The 21,070-nt window shown below is 34.4% G+C and overlaps 1 protein-coding gene across 1 annotated transcript in view; it reads right to left on the bottom strand.

Annotated features, from left to right (window-relative positions):
- The window catches only part of SLC38A6 (solute carrier family 38 member 6), a 66,701-nt gene that overhangs the window by 15,092 nt on the left and 30,539 nt on the right, over nucleotides 1-21,070 (bottom strand). Inside the window, exons 6-8 of the mRNA XM_046009019.1 lie at nucleotides 13,998-14,076; nucleotides 3,431-3,513; nucleotides 2,901-2,959 (exon numbers count right to left, since the gene is read on the bottom strand). Of these exons, the coding sequence (XP_045864975.1) occupies nucleotides 2,901-2,959; nucleotides 3,431-3,513; nucleotides 13,998-14,076 (221 nt within the window). The remainder of the gene's footprint in view (nucleotides 1-2,900; nucleotides 2,960-3,430; nucleotides 3,514-13,997; nucleotides 14,077-21,070) is intronic.

Genomic DNA, 21,070 nt, shown 5'->3' with positions numbered 1-21,070 from the left:
ATTATTTTTTAAAAAAATTTATATTAAGCATTTAAAAAATGTAATACAGATATTATATAGATTTATAAATACATATTGATGAAAACAATAAATGGAGCCATTGGTACCATTCCAAAAAGTCTGGGTTGATATACACATGTATCCTTCCCTAACCATTATGTATTTCTAAACCTAATTGTTTAGAAAATCTAAAATAAAAGTCACAATTAAAAGGAGCATTTTTAAAAAAGTGTACAGTGTCTTCACTGTCCTGTTTTAGACCAAATTTAGCTGTGCTCACCAGTAAAAATTTGAGCAGATGGTTTGTAAAGCATTACAATAAGTACAGAATAAGGGCCGTATTTCCATATGTACAGTAAGAAATCTGCATCAAATTTAAGAGTATCTGCCAGGGGGCGCCTGGGTGGCTCAGTGGTTTAAGCCTCTGCCTTCGGCTCAGGTCATGATCCCAGGGTCCTGGGATCGAGTCCCGCATCGGGCTCTCTGCTTGGCGGGGAGCCTGCTTCCTCCTCTCTCTCTCTGCTTGCCTCTCTGCCTACTTGTGATCTCTCTCTGTCAAATAAATAAATAAAATCTTTAAAAAAAAAAAAAAAGAGTATCTGCCAGGACAGAAATGAATATTGTGAAAACTACAAAAGACATGCCATATCAATATATTTCACATGCTTCAAACTACTGGCTATAAAAACCCAATTACTCTTACCTATGCAATGCTTGGATTGCCAATTATCTGTGAGGAAAAAACCGAGTGTTATCTAGACTGATTCTCTTTCACATCCATATGTTCATTTGCAGACATAGGTCATCCCTAACCATACAGATGTTTCTCAACCATCAGTTTATGAAACTGGACTACTTTCTAGCACCATATAGAAAAATAAACTCAAAGTGGATTAAAGATCTTTAATTAGGAATAAATGTGAGACCTAAAACCATAAAATTCCTAGAAGAGAACATAGGTAGTAATTTCTCTGACATCAGCCATGGCAACATTTTTCTAGACACGTCTCCTAAGGCAAGGGAAATGAAAGCAAAAGTGAATTATTTGGACTATGTTAAAATAAAAAGCTTTGGCACAGTGAAGGAAAAGCACCAGTACAACAAAAAGGAAACCTACTGAATGGAAAAGATATTTGCAAATGATATACCTGATAAGGGGTATCCAAAATACATAAAGAACATATACAATTCAATGTCAAAAAACCAATCAAATTCAAAACCACAATGAAATGTTACCTTATACCTAACAGAATGACTAAAATAAAAAAGACAAGAAATAACAAGTGCTGGTGAAGATTTAAAAAAATACAACCCTTGGGCACTGTTGAAGGGAATGTAAATTTGTACAGTCACTATAGAAAACAATATGGAGTTACCCCAAAATATTTAAAATAGAAATACCATATGATTCAAAATTCCATTACTGGGTATTTAGCTAAAGAAACAAAAACAGTAATTCAAAAAGATATATGCACCCCTATGCTTACTGTAGCACTATTTACAATAGCCAAGATATGGGAGCAACCTAAATACCCATCAATAGACAAATAGATAAGAAAGATGGGTGTGTGTGTGTGTGTGTGTGTGTGTGTGTGTACACACAATGGAATATCACATCGCCACAAAAAGGGTAAGGTAGTGCCATTTGCAACAACATAGATGGACCTAGAGGGTATTTTGCTAAGTGAAGTAAGACTGAAAAAGCAGAATCAGACCTATAAAAACAGAGAGCAAACCGATAGTTGCCAGAGGAAAGCAGGGAAGAGGGGTGGGCAAAATGGATAAAGGAGAATAGAAGAAACAGACTCCCAGTTATGGAATGAATAAGTCATGGAAATAAAAGGCTCAGCATAAGGAACATAGTTAATGATACTGAAATAGCATTGCACGGTGACAGATGCCAGCTATAGTCATGGTGAGCAAAGCATAGTGTAAAAACTTATCAAATCACTGTTGTACACCTGAAACTAATGTAACACTTGTCAACTATACTCAAAAAATAAAGTACCACTGCAAAAAAAAAAAAAAAAGTCCATTTATGGTGAGAATAACTGTTGTCTCCCTTTCCAATGTGGAACCTAAAAAGTGTATGTTCATGGATGTTACCTAAACTTACTGTGGTAATCATTTTGCTATATATGTAAGTCAAGTCTTCATGCTGTACACATTTGAACTTATACAGTGATATCTAAATTAATTGAAGGGGGAAAAAAGTATATGTTCAATTCATTTGCCTCTAAGATAGAAGTCAGACAATTTGAGGTGAGGAGGGCAATGATTTTTAATGCTGATAAATTCAACAAATGATTAAATGTAAACACTGTTAAGTATTTTAGTTTTAAGAGCATCCATTAAAGTATTTCTGAACACTAACACCAGGGTTCCTTCCACTTCATTTAAATGATCTAAAGTTGTTTGATCTCCACATCCCAACAGATAGTTCAACCTAAATTAAATGCATCCTGGATTGTTGTGACAGCTTGAAAATCCGGCTCTATAATATGGTTTAACTACTGGGGTGTTGTGTTGCTCCTTTGGGTACCATTTTTCTTTGACTCATTTTCAACAACAAAGAAGTGTTTAATCACATACACACCCAGTATTATACAGAAATAAATGGATACACACATCTACGCAAAGAATTAAACTTCATCTAAGGTTTTAACAGAGTCAGTGTGCTTTCCTTTCTAGTTAATCAAAAGAGATACTGGATTTGAAAGGATGCTCTAGCTAAGCTTCTTCAAAATAGGTACAATAATTTTGTGGAATAAAAGTGCTTTTAGTAACACACTGAAATAAAACTTTGACAGAAAACAGAGTTAAAAGATAAAAAGAAGACATTAACACAGTAAGTTCAATTTCAGTGAGGAGATAAGCAATATGCTGTATTTTAAACTTACCACAAGAGCAAAGAACACCATAAAGAAAAATGATAAACTACTTGTGTAGCCAAGAAAGCCTGTAAAATAACAGTAAAATAAAAAGCAATTTATAAGGAAAGTGATCCTAACATACAGCTAAAGCTATACATCTTGGGCATGTTTTCTATTACAGTGCTTGGTATCTGGGGCTTAGGGTTGAGAATAACAACATTCCAACTATCTGTCACAGATCATTTATGCAGCTCTGTACAGCAGAATTGGAACTGGCTTACCACTAATGGTACACTGTAAGGAAAGGCTGCTCTTTAATGTTCCACTGTAAAGATTTTATTTTAGTGGGGCAGACAAAATACTACTACAAACCAAGTAATAGGCTAACTAGGCAAGGCTGAAGGCTGAACAACCTAAAATAAGCCCAAGTTCAGAATTATTCACCGTTACCACCCTTCTGCTAAAAATGTGGTACTGTGAAATTTAAAAGCCCCTTAACGTTATCTTCTTTCTTCCTTCTTTCCAAACAAAAACTGTCTTCTTCTCTAAAGACTTACCTATTTTAGGAAGAAGCGCAAGAGGGAACACAATGCCAACACAAATGATTATTAGTAGTGTTTGTCCATCAAGATACCAAGACCTAGTAGAAAAAAAATAGTCCTATCTTAGGCACAGGAATCCAGTGCTTGTGTTACACACACACACACACACACACACACAGTTATAACCATTACAACCACCCACAGGAAAAGCCTACTTCCTTTCATTGAAATATGTTCTTGTGAAATCCTATTATTCTTATTAATGAATTTATATTTAAAAAGGTATCAAAACAATGAGATGTCATTTTTCAACTACCAAATTAGCAAGTATTTAAAAGTAAGATAATAGTCAATGTTGGTGAGGAGTGACAAGATGTACACAAACAGGTGAAGGTAGGGGTGCCTGGATGGTTCAGTCGGTGAGTCTGGCTGTTGTTTTTGGCTCCTATCTCAGAGTCCTGGGATTGAGCCCCAGGGTCAGCTTCTGTACTCAGCGGGAATCTGCTTGAGGATTCTCTCCCTCTTCCTCTGCCCCTCCCCCATGCTAAAGTGCACACACTCTCTTTCACTAAAATAAATAAATAAATCTTGAAAACTGGTGAAGGTAAAAACTGTGTATATTACCTTTCTGGAAAGCAATTTGGCAAAAGATATTGAAAAACTTCAAATATGTAATACTTAGAAAAGATTATTAAAAATAAACAATCAGGGATGCCTGGGTGGCTTAGTCAGTTAAGTGTCTGACTCTTGATTTTGGCTCAGGTCATGATCTCAGGGTCATGAAATGAAATGGAGCCTCCAGACGGCTCTGTGCTGGGTATGGAGCCTGCTTAGATTCTCCCCCATCTCCCTCTGCCTGCCCCCACTCCTCCCTGCTCATATGTACCCTCTCTCTCTCTCAAAAAATAAATGAATAGATCATCAGTTGGGGTGCCTGGGAGGCTCAGCCGGTTAAGTGTCTGACTCTTGATTTCAGAATTTTAGCCCAGGTCTTGATCTCAGGGTCATGAGTTAAAGCCCTGCACTGGGCTCCATGCCAGGTGTGGAGCCCACTGAAAAAGTAAATAAATAAATAAACAATCAACAATAAGAACAAAAATATTTGTAAAAAGATGGTTACTGAAAACATTTAAAATACTGAAAATTGGAAATAAATATCTAAGATCACGACAATTTTAAAACAAATTATGGGACTACAGGATGATCATAAAAAAGAAAATTCTACACATATAATAATATAATGAATAATATAACAATATATTGATATGAAAACATCCTAAATGTACATAGCATGATTAGCAATTTTGAGGAAAAGCATAGATTAAAAATGGAAAAGAACTGCAACATCTTGATAGCCATCATCTTTTGGTGGCAGAATGATGGGTAATTTTTCTTCTTCCCAGTTTCTACATTTTTCAAGTTTTCTAGAAAGAGCATGAGTTACCAGGAAAAAATATATTACATTTTTCATATAAAGACATTAGAATATTAAATTTTAAAAAAGGTAGCTTAAAAGTATGATGATGTATTTGATTACTAAAAAAAAAACCTGAATGAACATTAACAAAAAAGTCAGAAGGATATTCTTAAAATACCAGAAGGAGATATTTCTGTGTGGTAGCAATATGAGCAATTTTAATTTTTTTCCTTGTTTGCACATAGATGGTTTCAATGTTCCAATATAAAATACATGTGTGGAAATTTTTAAAAAGTTAGAGTTAATTCCCCACGAATTTAATAGTAAAGACTTCACTTTAGTATGTAAAGGACAAACAATTCATGAAAGAAGTAGAACTAGTAAATACACATGAAGGAAAATCCAATCTCTGGTGCTAATTAAAGAAATAAATATGAAGCTGTTGAAATTAAACTAGTAAAATTATTCAAAAAATAATATTCAAGGATGTGGCACAACTGGTCCTTCAGGCATTCTAGTGATCCCGTCAATTAGTACTACTTCTGGGAAAACAATGACATTATGGAGCAAATGCAATAAAAACATGGTAATCTAAGAAAATAATCTATAATATAAAGAATCCTATGTGCATGAAGCTATGAATACAACATTACTATAACATTAAGAAGCTTGAGGGAAGTCCTATATATTTAACAACAGAAAATATTAGGCCAATAAAAGCATATTCAGTGGAATGCTATGCAGCTAGAAAAAAAGACAATTTAGTAAAATGGAAAATACTAACAATGAAAATATAAAATATATGATTATTAACTATGTTTAAAAAAGCTTTTTGAGAAAAACTAAAAGGATAAAACAGTGATTAGGTAAGAGATGTTATTATGTCTGATTTTTATTTGCTTTCTTTTCTGAATTTTCTATAATCATCTTTTCACTGAAACATACACATATACACACATGCAGAGAGTAGTAACCAAGTATAGTTAATGTCAATATGGCAGCTGGAACATCAAAGACAATAGGGATTTTTTTTTTTTCCCAAAATCATTTGGCAGGGTGCCTGGGTGGCTCAGTGGGTTAAAGCCTTTGGTTTTAGGCTCAGGTCATGATCTCAGGGTCCTGGGATCGAGCCCCACATCAGGCTCTCTGCTCAGTAGGAAGCCTGCTTCCCCATCTCTCTCTCTGCCTGCCTCTCTGCCTACCTGTTATCTCTCTATCAAATAAATAAATGAAATCAGGGTCAAATCATTTGGCAGATAGTCTCAGAATTCTCAGCTGGCAAAATGCATCCTCTTTTTCTACCAGGTAGCTAAAGTCACCCACTGACATGTTAAATTAAGAAAATGGATACATTCCTGGAAACAGATAATATATCAAAATCATGAGGAATAAAAAATATGAACAGAGCAATAATGAGTAAAGAAAATGAATCAGTGTCAAAAACTTCCCAACAAAGAAAACCCCAGGACCAGATAGTTTTACTGGTGAATTCTACCAAATATGTAAAGAAGAATTCATGCCAATCCTCAAACTCTTCTAAAAAACTGAAGAGAGGGAAATACTCCCAAACTCATTTGACAAGGGCAGCATACTCTAATACGAAAGCCAGATAAGGACACTACAAAAAAAGAGAACTACACATCAATATCCCTGATGAATACAGATGCAAAAATTCTCAACAAAATATTAGCAAAATGAAAATAACGGCACATTAAAAACATCATGCATGATGATTAAGTTGAATTTATCCCTGGAATGCAAGGGTGGCTGAACATATGCAAATCAATAAATATGATACAGCATATTAACAGGATGAAAGATAAAAATCATACGATCATCTCAACAGATACAGAAAAAGCATTTGACGAAATACAATAAACCTTTTATAATAAAAGCCTTCAACAAATTGGGTAGAGAAGGAATATACCTCAATATAATAAGGGCCATATACAACAAACCTACAGCTAACATCATATTCAAGAGTGAAAGGTTGAAAGCTTTTTCTCTAAGGTCAGGAACAACAGGGTGCCCACTCTCACCACTCTTATTAAACATAGTACTGGGAATATTAGCTAGAATAAATCAGGCAAGATTAAAAAACAAAAACAAAAACAAAATAAAAGACATCCAAATTGGAAAGGAAATAGTAACTCTGTATTTGCAGATCATATGATCTTATAGGGAGACTATCCTAAAGACTCAACCAAAATGGCTGTTAGAACTAATGGACACATTCAGTAAAATTGCAGTTAACAAAATCAACATACGGAAATCAGTTACATTTCTATACATTAACAACAAAATATCTGAAAAAGAAATAAAACAATCCCATTTACAATAGCATCAAAAAAATTAAAATATGTAGGAATAAATTTAACCAAGCAAGTGGAAGATGAGTACACTGAAAACTACAAGATAGGACTCCAATGACAGAATTTGAAGAAGAAACAAACAGAAAGATAACCTGTCTATGTTCATGGATAGGAAAAATTCATTTGTTAAAATGTCCATGCTACCCAAAGCCATCTATAGATTTAATGCAATCCCTATTAAGATTTGAATGACATTTTTTACAGAAATAGAACAATCCTAAAATTTGTATGGAACCACAAAAGATCCCACAGAGCCAAAGCAATCCTGAGAGGGAATACAAAGCATCATACTTCCTGATCTCAAACTGTACTACAAAGCTGCTATAGTTATCAAAGCAGTATAGTACTGGCATAAAAATAGACACACAGGCCAATGGAATGAATAAAGAGCTTAGAAATAACTCTGTGCCCATATACAGCCAAACTAATACTGACAAGGGAGCCAAGAGCCCACAATGGGGGAAAAAGTGTCTTCAATGAACAGTGTTAGAAAAACCAGATAAACATATGCAAAAAAATGAAATTGTCTCCTCTCTTATACCACTAACAAAAATTAACTTGGAATGGATTAAACGGATTAAAGACTTAAATGTAGCACCTGAAATCATAAAACACGAAAATATAGGGGGAAAGCTCCTTGACATCAGCCTTGGCTATAATTTTTTGGATATGATACCAAAATCACAAGCAACAAAAGTAAAAATAAGTGGGGTTACACCAAACATGCAAAAAGCTTTTGCACAGCAAAACAAACAATAAACAAAGTGAAGAGGCAATCTATGGAATGAAAGAAAATATTTGCAAACCATGTAACTGATAGGTGGTTAATCCAATTGAAAAATGCACAGAGGAAAACAACGGCCATTTTTCCAAAGAAGACATACAAATGACCAATGAGTACATGAAAAGATGCTCAACATCACTAATCATCACAAAATACAAATTAAAACCACACTGAGAGACCACCTCACACTTGTTAGCATGGGTATCAAAAAGACAAGCAATAACAAGTGTTGGTGAGGAAGTGGAGATAAAGCAATCCTTGTGCACTGTCAGTGAGAAGGTGAACTGGTTCAGCCACTATGGAAAATAGTATGGAGGTTCCTAAAAAAAATTAAAAATAGGGGCATCTGGGTGGCTCAGTCGGTTGAGCGCCTGGCTCTTGATTTCAGCTCAGGTCATGATCTCAGGGTCTTTGGATAGAGCCTTGCAAGCAGGAGTGCTCAACCAGGAATCTGCTTGTTGATTTCTCTCCCTCTCCCGACCTCCCCCCTTGTGTACATGCATGTGCTTGCACTGTCTCTTAAATAAATAAAAAAATAAATAAATAAATACATCTTTTTAAAAAATTAAGTGATCCTGCAATGCCACTTCTGAGTGATATATCCAAAGGAAATGAAAACAGGATATTGAAAAGATATCTGCACTTCCATATTTATTGCAGCATTATTCACAGTAGGTTAAGATATGGAAACAACCTAAGTGTTTGTCACTGGATGAATGAATAAAGATGTGGAGGTGTGTATATATGCATTTATTTTTAAATACCATATATATATAATATGTGTGAAATAATGGAATATTATTCAGCCATGAGAAAGAAGGAGATCTTGCCATTTGTGACAGCATGGTTGTATTATGTGGGTGTTATGCTAAGTGACAGAAGTCAGGCAGAAAAACATTACTGTTTAGCACTTACATGTAGAATCAGAAAAATCCAACCTCGTGGAAACAGAGTAGAATGGTGGTTACCAGCAGGACTGGGGGAAGAGGAGGCAAGGGAACTGCAATGTTGGTCAAATGGTACAAATATGAGTAAATTCTGGGGACTGTGATTGTAGTTAACAATAATAATATACCTGAAAGTTGCTAAGAGAGTAGATCTTAAATGTAACAGTGATGGTGGGGTTAGCTAACACTACTGTAATACAAAAGTGTATCAAAATGTTGTACACCTTAAATTTATACAATATTACATGTTAATTATATTTCAATTTAAAAAGAATGAAAGAAAAGGTATTCCCCCACACGGGTTTCAGCCCCTGGCTTCTAACATGGACTTCATGATTCACTGTGTCTCTTCTATTCCTGGTTTCAGAGGAAATCCTTTGTAACGTATCTTTAGTGGGTATTGGTGGGTGCCAACAACTTCCTTTTAAACAGAACAAAAGAGGGAGCAGCAGCAAAAATAGCACCACGATCACAACTTTCTCTTTTTCACTCTAATCCGTGTCTTTAGGAAATGCCTGTGTCAGATCCTAAAACCTGTGCACAAGTATCGCTAGTACTCACAGACCCGAAGCTGTGCTCCCTGCATTTACACGAGCCTCTCAATCCCTGTATGGAGGGGGAAAATGGGAGCCTCAAAACGTCCCTCGTTGAGAAACTCTTTGCAACTAAATTTCTGAAGCTGGCAAAAATCCCAGGGCTCTACCCTTAAAATCTCCTTTCTTCAGGAATCCAGTATCAGAGCCAGACAACTGCAGTGTCAGGAGGAAAAAGACCCGATGGAGCAGCAGAGCAGATTCCATGTGTTAGCTCTGCTGTCCCTACCATCACGAAGGTGGAGTTGTGCAATGGGCACATTCATCCTTAGGACCCAAAACTCTTCTCTTGCATAAGAATAAACATTTTGAAATCCTGAACTTTACAACTTATACTATTATCACTAGACTATGTCAGACCACAATTCACTCATGCCCAGAACCCACGAGACTGCCCAGAGCACTGAACTGTGGGACTGAAAACGTCACCTCCTCTCAGCAGTCTCTCAGCGTCACCGTTATGGTATGTTAGCGCAAGAAGAGACCTCAGAGATCCTTTGAGTCAACAACTTCATCTTATATGTCTGTAAAAGCAGCAAAAAGATGAGAATGATCTTGGTGACAGGAGAAATGGAAATTATCTCTACCCACCCACCCCTTTTTTTTTAATGATTTATTTGAGAGAGAGAGAGAGAGTGAGTGCGCATGCACGTGAGCAATGCACCATAGGAGGAGAGGGATACAGACTGGCACGAGGCTCCATTTCACAAGCCTGAGATCAGAGCTGAGCTGAAACCAAGAGTCAGACGCATAACAGACTAAGCCACCCAGGCGTTCCTAATCTCTACTCTTGAATAGTCACTCTTGAGTTTACGGTATTTTTCAGTTACTACCTCATTTTTCTCAAGATGGTGCTTTCCTTTACACTCTCCTGGTCACAGGATTGAATTTTAAATTCCTAATATAAAAAGAACTTTATTGCAAAATATAATTTCTCTATCCCTGGCTTGGCTACTGGTTATTATTAATCATTTCTTATACTTATTAAGGTAGATTAATAAAGCCAATTGTAAACACAGTGCTTTTCTTTATCATTCAACTATAGGGCAATTCAGTAACATACACTAAAGGTAGTTTAGATTTGATATGCATGTCACAGGCAACTGAATTGTGTTTGACAATGGATATTTTCCAAAGAACAGAGATGATTAAACTTGGAAAATTAAACCCAGCCCAAGAAATACAAACCAGCAAAAAGTAATCTCCAAAAGTACATATTAAATAAGTATATTTTATAAATCAAGATTTTAATATTTTATTTATTTATTTGACAGAGAGAGAGGTCACAAGTAGGCAGAGAAGCAGGCAGAGAGAGAGGGAGAAACAGGCTCCCCACTGAGCAGAGAGCCCAATGCGGGGCTCGATCCCAGGACCCTGAGATCATGACCTGAGCCGAAGGCAGAGGCTTACACCACTGAGCCACCCAGGCGCCCCTATAAATCAAGATTTTAAAAGAATATACTATCCTTAAATTTTTTCCTAAGAGGAGAAAAAGAATTATCTAACAGAACCCCTGTTTTCCTACTGTAATCTAAATACACATTCCTTTAAGCCAAAAGAATTAGAGTAAAAAGTTTTATACTTCCTAGAAAACTTGTTTGATCTATGGATTTAATCCTATATGATAAAAATGTTCCAAGTATGAAATATAGAGTATAAATCTTTAGCTGTATTGCAAATGCTTTGGCATGCAGATGCTTTTTTCCATATTTTAATGAAAACCAGATTTATTTATAAGTTGCTTTAATTTCATTCTCGAATGGAATGGAACAAGAGTATCATATGTTCTGAATTAGGATCTTACTCACATCCCATATCAATTATGTAACTCAAATGCAAGACAGCTTAATTGTGTCAATCATATTCCACTGACAAGATCATTAAATGTTAACAGAGAGCTTCCAACTTTTAACAGCCATAGATTTTTAAAATATAAATTATTCTCTGAAAAGTACAGATGCCTCATACAAGTTTGGGATAAGTATTATAGCTTCTGACTTCTAACCAATAATTGTTGAAATTAGAATATTATGAACATAAAGTTTCTTTTTGATAACATCTTTATCAAGGTTTATATTTATATAAAGGTACATCAAATCTCACAGAAAATAAGCACACATGGAAGATCTTAAGTGCAATTTATTGTCAATCAAACCCTAAAATAAAAGCATAACAATATCACATTGATCTCAGAAAAAATAATGCTATGTAACTTTATTTAGAAATAAACTACCCTAGATAGTTGTCAATTACCACAATATTTGTTTCTTAATTATTTTACAGCATTAAGCTTTGAAGATTGGTGATTTATCTGCATTCTAACCACTTAATACAGTCTCTTATTGAAGTTTTTACAACTCTGAAATACAAAACAAGCAAATGTACATCAGGTATAAAACAAGATGAGGCTGTTAAAGAGATGTACAATTCTCAACAAAACAGATGATGCAAACTGGTCATAGTATTTTGAAGTATACCTTAAAAAAATTCATTTCTGACTTACAAAAATACCATTTTAATCAATTTTCTACTAATATGAGTAAGATGGGGGTAAATTTTTATTTTTTTAAACAAATGAGGAAAAAAACCCAACAAAATAGATGGGTAATTGATTTAAAGTGAAAGCTATAGTAAAAGTATCACATTTAGAGAAAGAAGACCTAAGTTTTAATAGCAGTTCTTTCTCATACTACCTTAATTATTTCTAAAATTTTATATGCATGTTATCCCTCCTCTTTCCACAAAGACATATAGCAATTAAAACAATGTAAAAAGAAGTCACCAAATTCAGGAGCAAGGAAAAGGCAAACACGTGACAACTATTAGGATTAACAGTTTATGCAATATATTCAAATTTGACTCTGACCTCCCTGGCAGAGCAAACAGGGAAAATCGACCTTTAATATAATTATTATTATTATTGAAATTTCTTTATTTTAAATTAATTAAGTAATCTGACATTCAACATTCGGAAATTTAATCCTCCACATTTACACTATGCTATAAGCTTACAAGAGATATTAAGATAATATCTTAATAAGATATTATATAAATATATATATTTTTATATATTTATAAATATATATTTATATTTATATTTATATATTATATATATTTATATATATTTATATATATATAAATAAGATATATATAAGATAAGATATTATATATCTCAATAGATATATATAATATATCTCAAATATATCTCAAATAAGATACTATATAAATATATATATATATTTATATAGTATCTTATTTGATCATCTCAACAACTTTCTTAAGAAGGCAATATTGGTACGTCCATTAAGACAGGTGAAGAAACCTAAGGCTCAAAATTAAGTTATATGGCCAGAAGAAGTAAAATCAATTTCCTGAGGTCACTGACATGGATAGAACACGTCTCCTTACTCCTCGTCTAACATTCCTGATTCTACTTCTCATTGCCTTGAGTTCTTAGCCCTACATTATAAATTTGTCACATAGAATTTTTTGAGTAATGGAAGTTGTCCTGAATATTTTTACAGCAAATGAAAAAGCGAACTTCACACAGCTCTTTCTTATAGCAATTGTTCATCAAACTAAGGGCATAAAACTTAAATGAATGTGGAAACCCTACAAACAATAAAGTACTACAGAAAGGCACAGTATCTTCTGGTGATGAAAAATCAAAGATTTCCAGTTCCTAGTTAGATCTAAAGTATACCATACTTGCCTTTTATATAAATATGTATTTGCAGTTGTCTAAGTAGAACTTTTTCATGGAAGTCGAGTTGTAAAAGCTAAAAAAGTTAATTTTGAAAATTGGCCCTGCAGTCTAGAACAAGTAAAAATAATAGAGCAAAACAACCAAATATTTAAGTCCAAAAGTCTGATGGGTTTTTGTGTTGTGGTTTAGAAAGTGTGTGAAATAGCTTGATGACACTTAAAAAAATTTATTCTGTCTTTTCAAGTGTATTTTTCTCAAAATTTCTTTTCCTATGAAAGGAAATAAGTTTGCTTTCCCATAGAAAGAGATGAGTCAATAGCCTTTATTTTTTTTTTGAGTCAATAGTCTTTAGAACCCAGTATTTTATAAATAATAAAGGAGAAAGGAAGTATAATGTGGTTTAGTATTGTTTATAGTATTGTTAAAAACCAGGAAATGAAATCATTAAGTCCCTGCAAATCATTTATTTTTTCAAACCATGCTTTAGAATAGAAATCTCACAAGTGCGGTTGTAACTTTACCACTGTGGTTTGTGGAGAAGGGACAGCAGTATGATCCCCTCCCCTCCTTTGTTTAAGACCTTTACACTCCATACTTCTCACCATCCCCCATTCCTACCTCAGACTTTCATATTCCCATAAATTTCTCCTTTCCTCTTCTCTAAGAGAGAGACCCTCCCTGTCCTGCCCATTTTACCATATCATTAATAAATACTTATTGAATTAACAAATGAGTGGACACAACATGAAATATTTTTTCTTACCCAGTATGGTCTCCAGACAAAAATTCTGAAATAGCAGCAGGAAGCTCTGTTTTAATAATTAAAAGATAAGATGACATAGCTGCAAAAAGGATAAAAATAGTTCCTATTAGAATTCTATAATTTTTAGTCATTTAAGAATAATCTATACAGAAACACAGATGTCCATTAGGACTTTGACAACATGTGGAAGATTAACTCATACTGCACTATCCCAAAGGTACAGACACACCAGGATCGGAGATAAGTAACTTTGCAGAGAATAACTGGTAGTTCATTAAATATCCTTTGTTTACATTTCAAACCCAATACAAACAGTTTAGGTAAGAGAAATGGTCTTAATTACAGGATATTTATAAATAAAATTTTCTTTGAAGTTTTGCATAAATTTGTGTATGTTTTCAACCCTGTTTAAGGCATTAGAAGTTAGTTTAGCAATAACTGATAAAGAAACAGGAGTTATTAATAAGTACAGCTAATAATTTTGATTACTTGTTTCTTCTTACTACAGAGAGACAGCCCCCCAGAAGTCTCCCTCTCCCACTCCCTCTTCTTTTCACTGCTAGCCCCCAACACACATAACATTATGCATGTTATTATAAAACAAAAATGAAATGTATAATGAATTACATTTTAAACTGTCCCTAAAACTGATTAGAAAAGATTCAATGGAAATCATTACACATATTAAAGGGACAAAACTTAAAACTTCTATTCCATTTTATTAACAGTTGGGATCATCTTTATTATGCAATCACAACCTGAAGCCAACACTGCTTCCTATATTTTATCTGACAGGATCCAAGAAAGAACTAGCTTTTAGGGGCACCTGGGTGGCTCAGTGGGTTAAAGCCTCTGCCTTCAGCTCAGGTCATGATCTCAGGGTCCTGGGATCGAGCCCCACGTTGGGCTCTCTGCTCAGCAGGGAGCCTGCTTCCTGCCGGCCTCTCTGCCTACTTGTGATCTCTCTCTCTCTGTCAAATAAATAAATAAATATTTAAAAAATAAAATAAAAATCACTTTAAAAAAAACCCTAGTTTTTATTATAGCATTTTAATAATGATTCTATTTCTGATGTAGCTATTAAAAAAAAACAAATCTTATGAACCTTCCATCACATATTAGGAAATTTTAAAATATGGTCACAAAATATAGAACTCACTTATAGGTAAATACTTGAGTTTAAGCTTATATGTTTAAGTATATAGAAACCCAGACGACTGGAATCAGAACTCAGTTTAACAGAGTAATAATCTCTCTTTGCCCCAGAGATTAAGGATATTTTAAAAAAGGACCAACAAGAATATATCCAAGAAGAATAAAGAGTGTACTCTGTACGCACATTAATTTTATTACTTATTTATATTTCAGGAAACATTTCACTTTCTCCTTGGACCTACAAAAACTAAGAAAACAAATGAATGCCAAGTCCAAATGGTAAAAACTGATTAAAAGGTTCGAATGTTTAAGAAGAAGAGTGTGTTTTTTTCAAGCAACATATGTAAACATAGCTAAATTTCTCCACAATTATTATAGTGCTGTGTGACTACTTAAGAAAAAAAGGGAAATATACTAGTTGCTATATAAATTTATATGAAGATATACAATAAGCAGATACACAAATTTTTTAAGTAAAATGACATACCCATGGCAAAATAAAATTTAGAACAGTTAATACTCACTTCTCTGCAATGAAAATACATATAAATACATTTTCCAGTTTATGACTATTCTCCCCCCAAAATGCAGTTGTTGAAGTATAGCTTTTTCCCCAAGAAGTACAGTACTTTTCTTCAAACTCTTTTTGTTTGGGGACATTACAATTGATTGTATATGAAAAGGTTTTCTGTATTGTTCATACTGTCAAAAGGAAAAATGCTATCAATTTGGCACAGAACAGAAGGAAGGTTTAGATTAACCTCCACCACTCAAGGATTTGGAGGTCTGTGTTTATAATACTTTATCTATTCCAAAGAATCACACACATATGGTATAATGAAAATCATGAGCTGAATTTTCTGAAACTGGCCTAGAGCTGTGTAAATGAATCTTGCAAGGAAAAAAAGAGGAAAAAATACCTTGAACACGAGGAATGCAGACTTCCTATACAATGTAATTTATTATCTGCCCATCAGTCTTTCTTGCTTGGATTAATCCAACACCACATGCATTTCTAAAGTTTCAGACATTCATCTCTTTCAGTAATTTTCTATTATTTCTTTTAGATCTTTAGTTGTAAAAGCTTCAATGAATATGATATCATATTTCTTTCTAATATACAATCTGTCATTCTTCCCAGAATTTCTATTAGCCCCTGGCTAATCATCTGATCACTTTTATCCTCTGTTGTAGCCTTAACTCTTTGGTTTTCAAATGGGAGTCCTATTTCATTAGATTCCAGTCTGAAGAATCATGTATATTTCAAGAAACATGAACTCGCCAAACATATGTTTCTCTCTCAAAAAGAGATCTCAGCATACAAGATATAATAAAACATGCAAAATATTGCTTCTTTCTTAGTGAATGCTGGTTTTTGTTTTAAGAGCTACAAAACCACACAACTCCCGATGAGGAAAAGCCCCACTAATTAAGCAGGTAAAACAAAAACACTATCCTTTTCACTGCCTTAATCATTTTTTCTTAACCACAAGTAAACTTCCATTCGAGGACCTAGCACCTTAACATACTATATATAATACAGAGAAGAAATAAAAGAGATTGCCAAACATGCAGTAACTTAGGAAATACATCTTAGATTCACATAAAAAGGACAATTAGCTCAATAAAATAAAATAAGAAAAGTTTTAAAGATAAAATATCAATAGTAAGGCTCATATATGCATTGTTTTTAACCAAAAGGTTCACTAGATCAAACAGCTGCCTGCCACAGCTTTTGTCTCATGTCTTCTATTAATGGCATAAGGAAGTGTTTAAAGACTTATCTTAGAGACAGGTCATAAGCAAGAATTTGTAAATGATTTTTGCTGACATCAATACATAGCATAGACTCCAAATACAAGACACACCATGTTGTACTCTAAATTAACAGCTGTAACAGGGTCATCCATTTTAGCCTTCATTATGGTTAAGTGATTCTGGCCCCCCCTCTAGCAAGCCAGAAGACTTGGTGCTAGAAGACATACCTTGATGACAGGTATTCAAGCCATTACAAATTATTTAGTTTTACCACATTAACTAAGTAAGTATTCTTTTCTCCTTCATCTTAAACATAACTAGTAGAACTCATTTAATGGAAACTACCCTGGGAAGGAAATAAAAACAAATCTGTCAATCTAATCACAACACAGAAATTGAAAGCATTCTTTGAAAACCATGTGGAAAAGCAACTGTTATATGAAGAAATGACTAAAACAGGGCAAAATCTGATTAGGCAATAGCAAGTAGTAAGATATTAATATTGGTTGATCTAATCATAGAAGAGAAACACATGAACTGGGAACACGGAGGTTGAAGGGAGAGATGTCAGAAACAACAGAAAAGGGGAAAGCGCTCTGTGAGAGAAGAATCATGAGAACAGTGAACATCTGGGGGTTCTGAATGCCTATTCCATGCTTCACCGTATTCTAAGTGATTTGCAAGCTATTTTCTCAATTAACCTTTACCACAAAACTGTGAGGTAGATATTTATTCCACAGATATAGAAATGGAGGCACAAAGAAGTCACCTTTGGCTTCTACAACCTTTGGCTGTAGAAACAGCCAGTCTGGCTTGAGAAATGTGCCCTATTAACTATCAGGGGAAAAAAATGCAGGAGCAAAGAGAAGAAGAAATCACTACTGCAAAGAACAATAAAGGAGGTCTGTCAAAAGGACCACTCTCTAGAATTACTTTTTGTCTTTTTCATCGGCATTTAAATGACAATTGCTTACAAATGCTGAAGTCAATGGGTAAGATAAAAGAACTGAATGAGAAGTCTTAAAAATACTACATTCATTTTACTTTGATATATTTTCAATGTAATTTATTTCAGCTTTGTAGCTGGTTTGATGAAGTTATTAATCCAAAAGTCCTCAGATAAGCTAAGGAGTTTCCTGAGGGCCTCTACTGCTCATCTACCACTATGATTCTAATGTATCTGCAACTATTATTGTAATTCAGAGGGAAAAGCTTCCTATTCTTACACATTTGAGATAGTAACATCAAATTGAAATGAAACAAATAAAACTATTCCCCAAAACCCTGAACTCTCATGGACTATTTTTCCCAGAACTCCTTTAAAAAAATTAAAAGCCTCATTTGGAGTCTGGGCCTAAGAAATCATTAGTTTGCAAAAATAATTATCCTTTTTGTTAAACTCTTAAAATACACGTATGAAGATAAGATTACATACAGCTATTTTTAAAACAGAATGAGGTTTTCAGCACTTGGAAGAAGTTCAGCAACTTCTTAAAGGATTAGTCAGTCAGCCCTAAACAGATGTACTATGGGAGGAAATAATAAGTTTGCCTTTCCATCTGAGAGACTCAGTTTTACTTCAAACATGTTTTTAGTCATGTATAGCAACAGGTTTATTCTACTCAACTTGTCTTATTAACCTGGTTAATGTCCAAATACCAGTGAGAGTCTATCCCCGCTCAAAATAGTACACAAGACAACCTCTTTTTCTAAAACCCCCCAAAATGTCATTTTCTTAATTTGTACATAAATGGAAATCAAAATATATGGAGGAAAATTTTCCCCATAACCCTAGGAAAATGTTTATCTTTGTTTTTTATCATTTATCAAGATCTTAAATTTGAACACAAAAGGAGAATATTTACTATTCTGAAATCCTCTAATAAACTTCAATAAGTCAGAGGAATAAACGGTACAGCATAATGAATACAGTGGAAGATACTGTAATAGCAATGTAACAAGACAGATAGCAGCTAGGCTTGAGGTGAACAGAGCATAATGTATAAACATGTCAAATCACTAAGTTGTACACCTGAAACTAATGTAACATTGTGTGTCGACTACATTCACATAAATAATTTTAAAAAATTATTACTAAGAAATATATTACTTTAAAAAATTTTAAAAAAATTTTTGAAAGATTTTATTTATTTATTTGACACGGAGAGAGAAAGAGAGGGCACAAGCAGGAGGAGCAGCAGGCAGAGGCAGAGGGAGAAGCAGGGACTTCTTCTGAGAACTGAGTAAGGAACCCACAGGTCTCCATTCCAGGACCCTGGGATCATGACCTGAGCCCAAGGCAGTCGCTTAACTGCTTAACCCACTGAGCCACCCAGGCACCCCTCAAAACCTTTTTAAAGTGACATGTTGCCAGTAAATTTTATCTGTGAAAATAAATTTTTACTTGTGAAAAAATCTCCTTCCAAATTTCCTGCATCTTTCCCACTCTAAAGTAGTGCTTTCTAGAATTTCTGGACAGTACAGTACTGCTCAGGCTCAAAGAAGCTGCAGTATGTTTACAGATGAGCTGACCAGCAGATGGCGCTGTAACAGCACGCCCAATTCCAGTCTCCCAGGGGAGAGTACAAACTAAAACATCTAAAATGACTTCACTATCCTACCCCTCCCCAAAAAAAGGGCAGAAGATAAAACCAAATAGTTCCTAATTTATTTAATATTAAATCATGAATTTTAAAAATGCTGAGAATTTGAACTTTTTATAGTTCTCAAATGAAAATGATCTTATTTATACATTTCTGATGATGAGATTTAGAAATTATGCTGCTTGAGTATAAAAAAAGGCTGCAGAGTTTCTCTTAAAACTTAAGATTTCCAGACTGAGGTATTAATCAAGACTGTAGGGATAAGGTTTGTAGGACCTGTGCCAGAATGGAAAATCTAGATCATTCTAGCACTTTCAGGAAGTTCCAGTAAAACTACTAATGTTTAGGGTTCTACTTTCAAAATATATAGCAGTGACTCAATCTTTAATCTCCTTTAAGAAACTGGGCTTTAAAAAATTAATAGGCTATTGATAGTGATCCTTCATATTTTATAAAGAGCAAAGTAAGGATTTAACATACTCAGAGCCACTTACCTTTCCACACTTTGAGATGAGTAGGGCATAAAAACAGAAGAAACATCAACTAACTCCACTTTATCATGCACTTGTAGTTCACAGGACTTTCTCTGGTTTGACTAAAAACAATTTGGGGTTTACAGTTTGATTTCTAGGAATATTTAAGCCTACTAAACAGTCTATCTCAAGAGTTCAGATGAATGTGAAACTAACTACTTACTTTGGTTTTTAGGAAAAGAATCTCATAATGCAACACAGCTAGAGGAACTATGTAGAAACTATGTACACTTACTTGCTACTAGGGTTCTTACTCCTTTTACTAGTAGCCCACCAAATTCAAACCCTAAGCAAGAGTTCTCTTGCCTGTAACAGCATTAAATATTAAAACTTCCAGATGTCTCTTTTCTGACTTTGTGTCCCAGCAGCAGTGACTCTCAGAGCCTAGGGAAATGGGCAGCCAGGGGCTAATACTAGTACTTATTTCAGCTCCCTAATTCATTCTTGGGGGCGGGGGCGGGATCAGGAATTGCTTGGAAGTAATAAAACACTTGCTTGAGGGCTCTCCATATTCCAAAGACAAAAAGGTTTCCGTCAGCTTAGAATAAGAGCCCTAAATTTCATGAGTCACATTTTTTTCTATCACAAAGTTTAGAGATTTTTTTCAAAGACACTATATTTTTCCAAACAATTTGTTAGACTACATCTGTGCCCTGTGATTAATACTTGGTGCCTCATTGATGCTGGGGGGAAAAAAAGGTTTCCTGTGAAGTTGTGACAGTAAATTCTTTCCTAAAAAAATTATATACTCACTAATCTATTCCATGGTCTCCTCTTCCCAGCTGATCAATTCTCTTCCTCCTAAAGAAGAACTGAGCCACACGGCTGGCTTTTCCTTCTCGCTCTCCTTCTCTTGTTCCTTCCTTTCTTCCTATCATTAAATATTACTAAATGCCTACTATGTGCTAGGTACTAAGAACATAAATGACTGAGCAAATTACTTAGATTTCTGTAATAAGGAGATGTACGGGACAACTGGGTCTTCACTGAAACATCCATGTAATAAGTATTGATCAAGAGCAAT

Source organism: Meles meles, chromosome 6, assembly GCF_922984935.1.
Source record: "Meles meles chromosome 6, mMelMel3.1 paternal haplotype, whole genome shotgun sequence".
Classification (NCBI taxonomy): domain Eukaryota; kingdom Metazoa; phylum Chordata; class Mammalia; order Carnivora; family Mustelidae; genus Meles; species Meles meles.
This window is presented reverse-complemented; position numbering and strand designations above follow the sequence as displayed.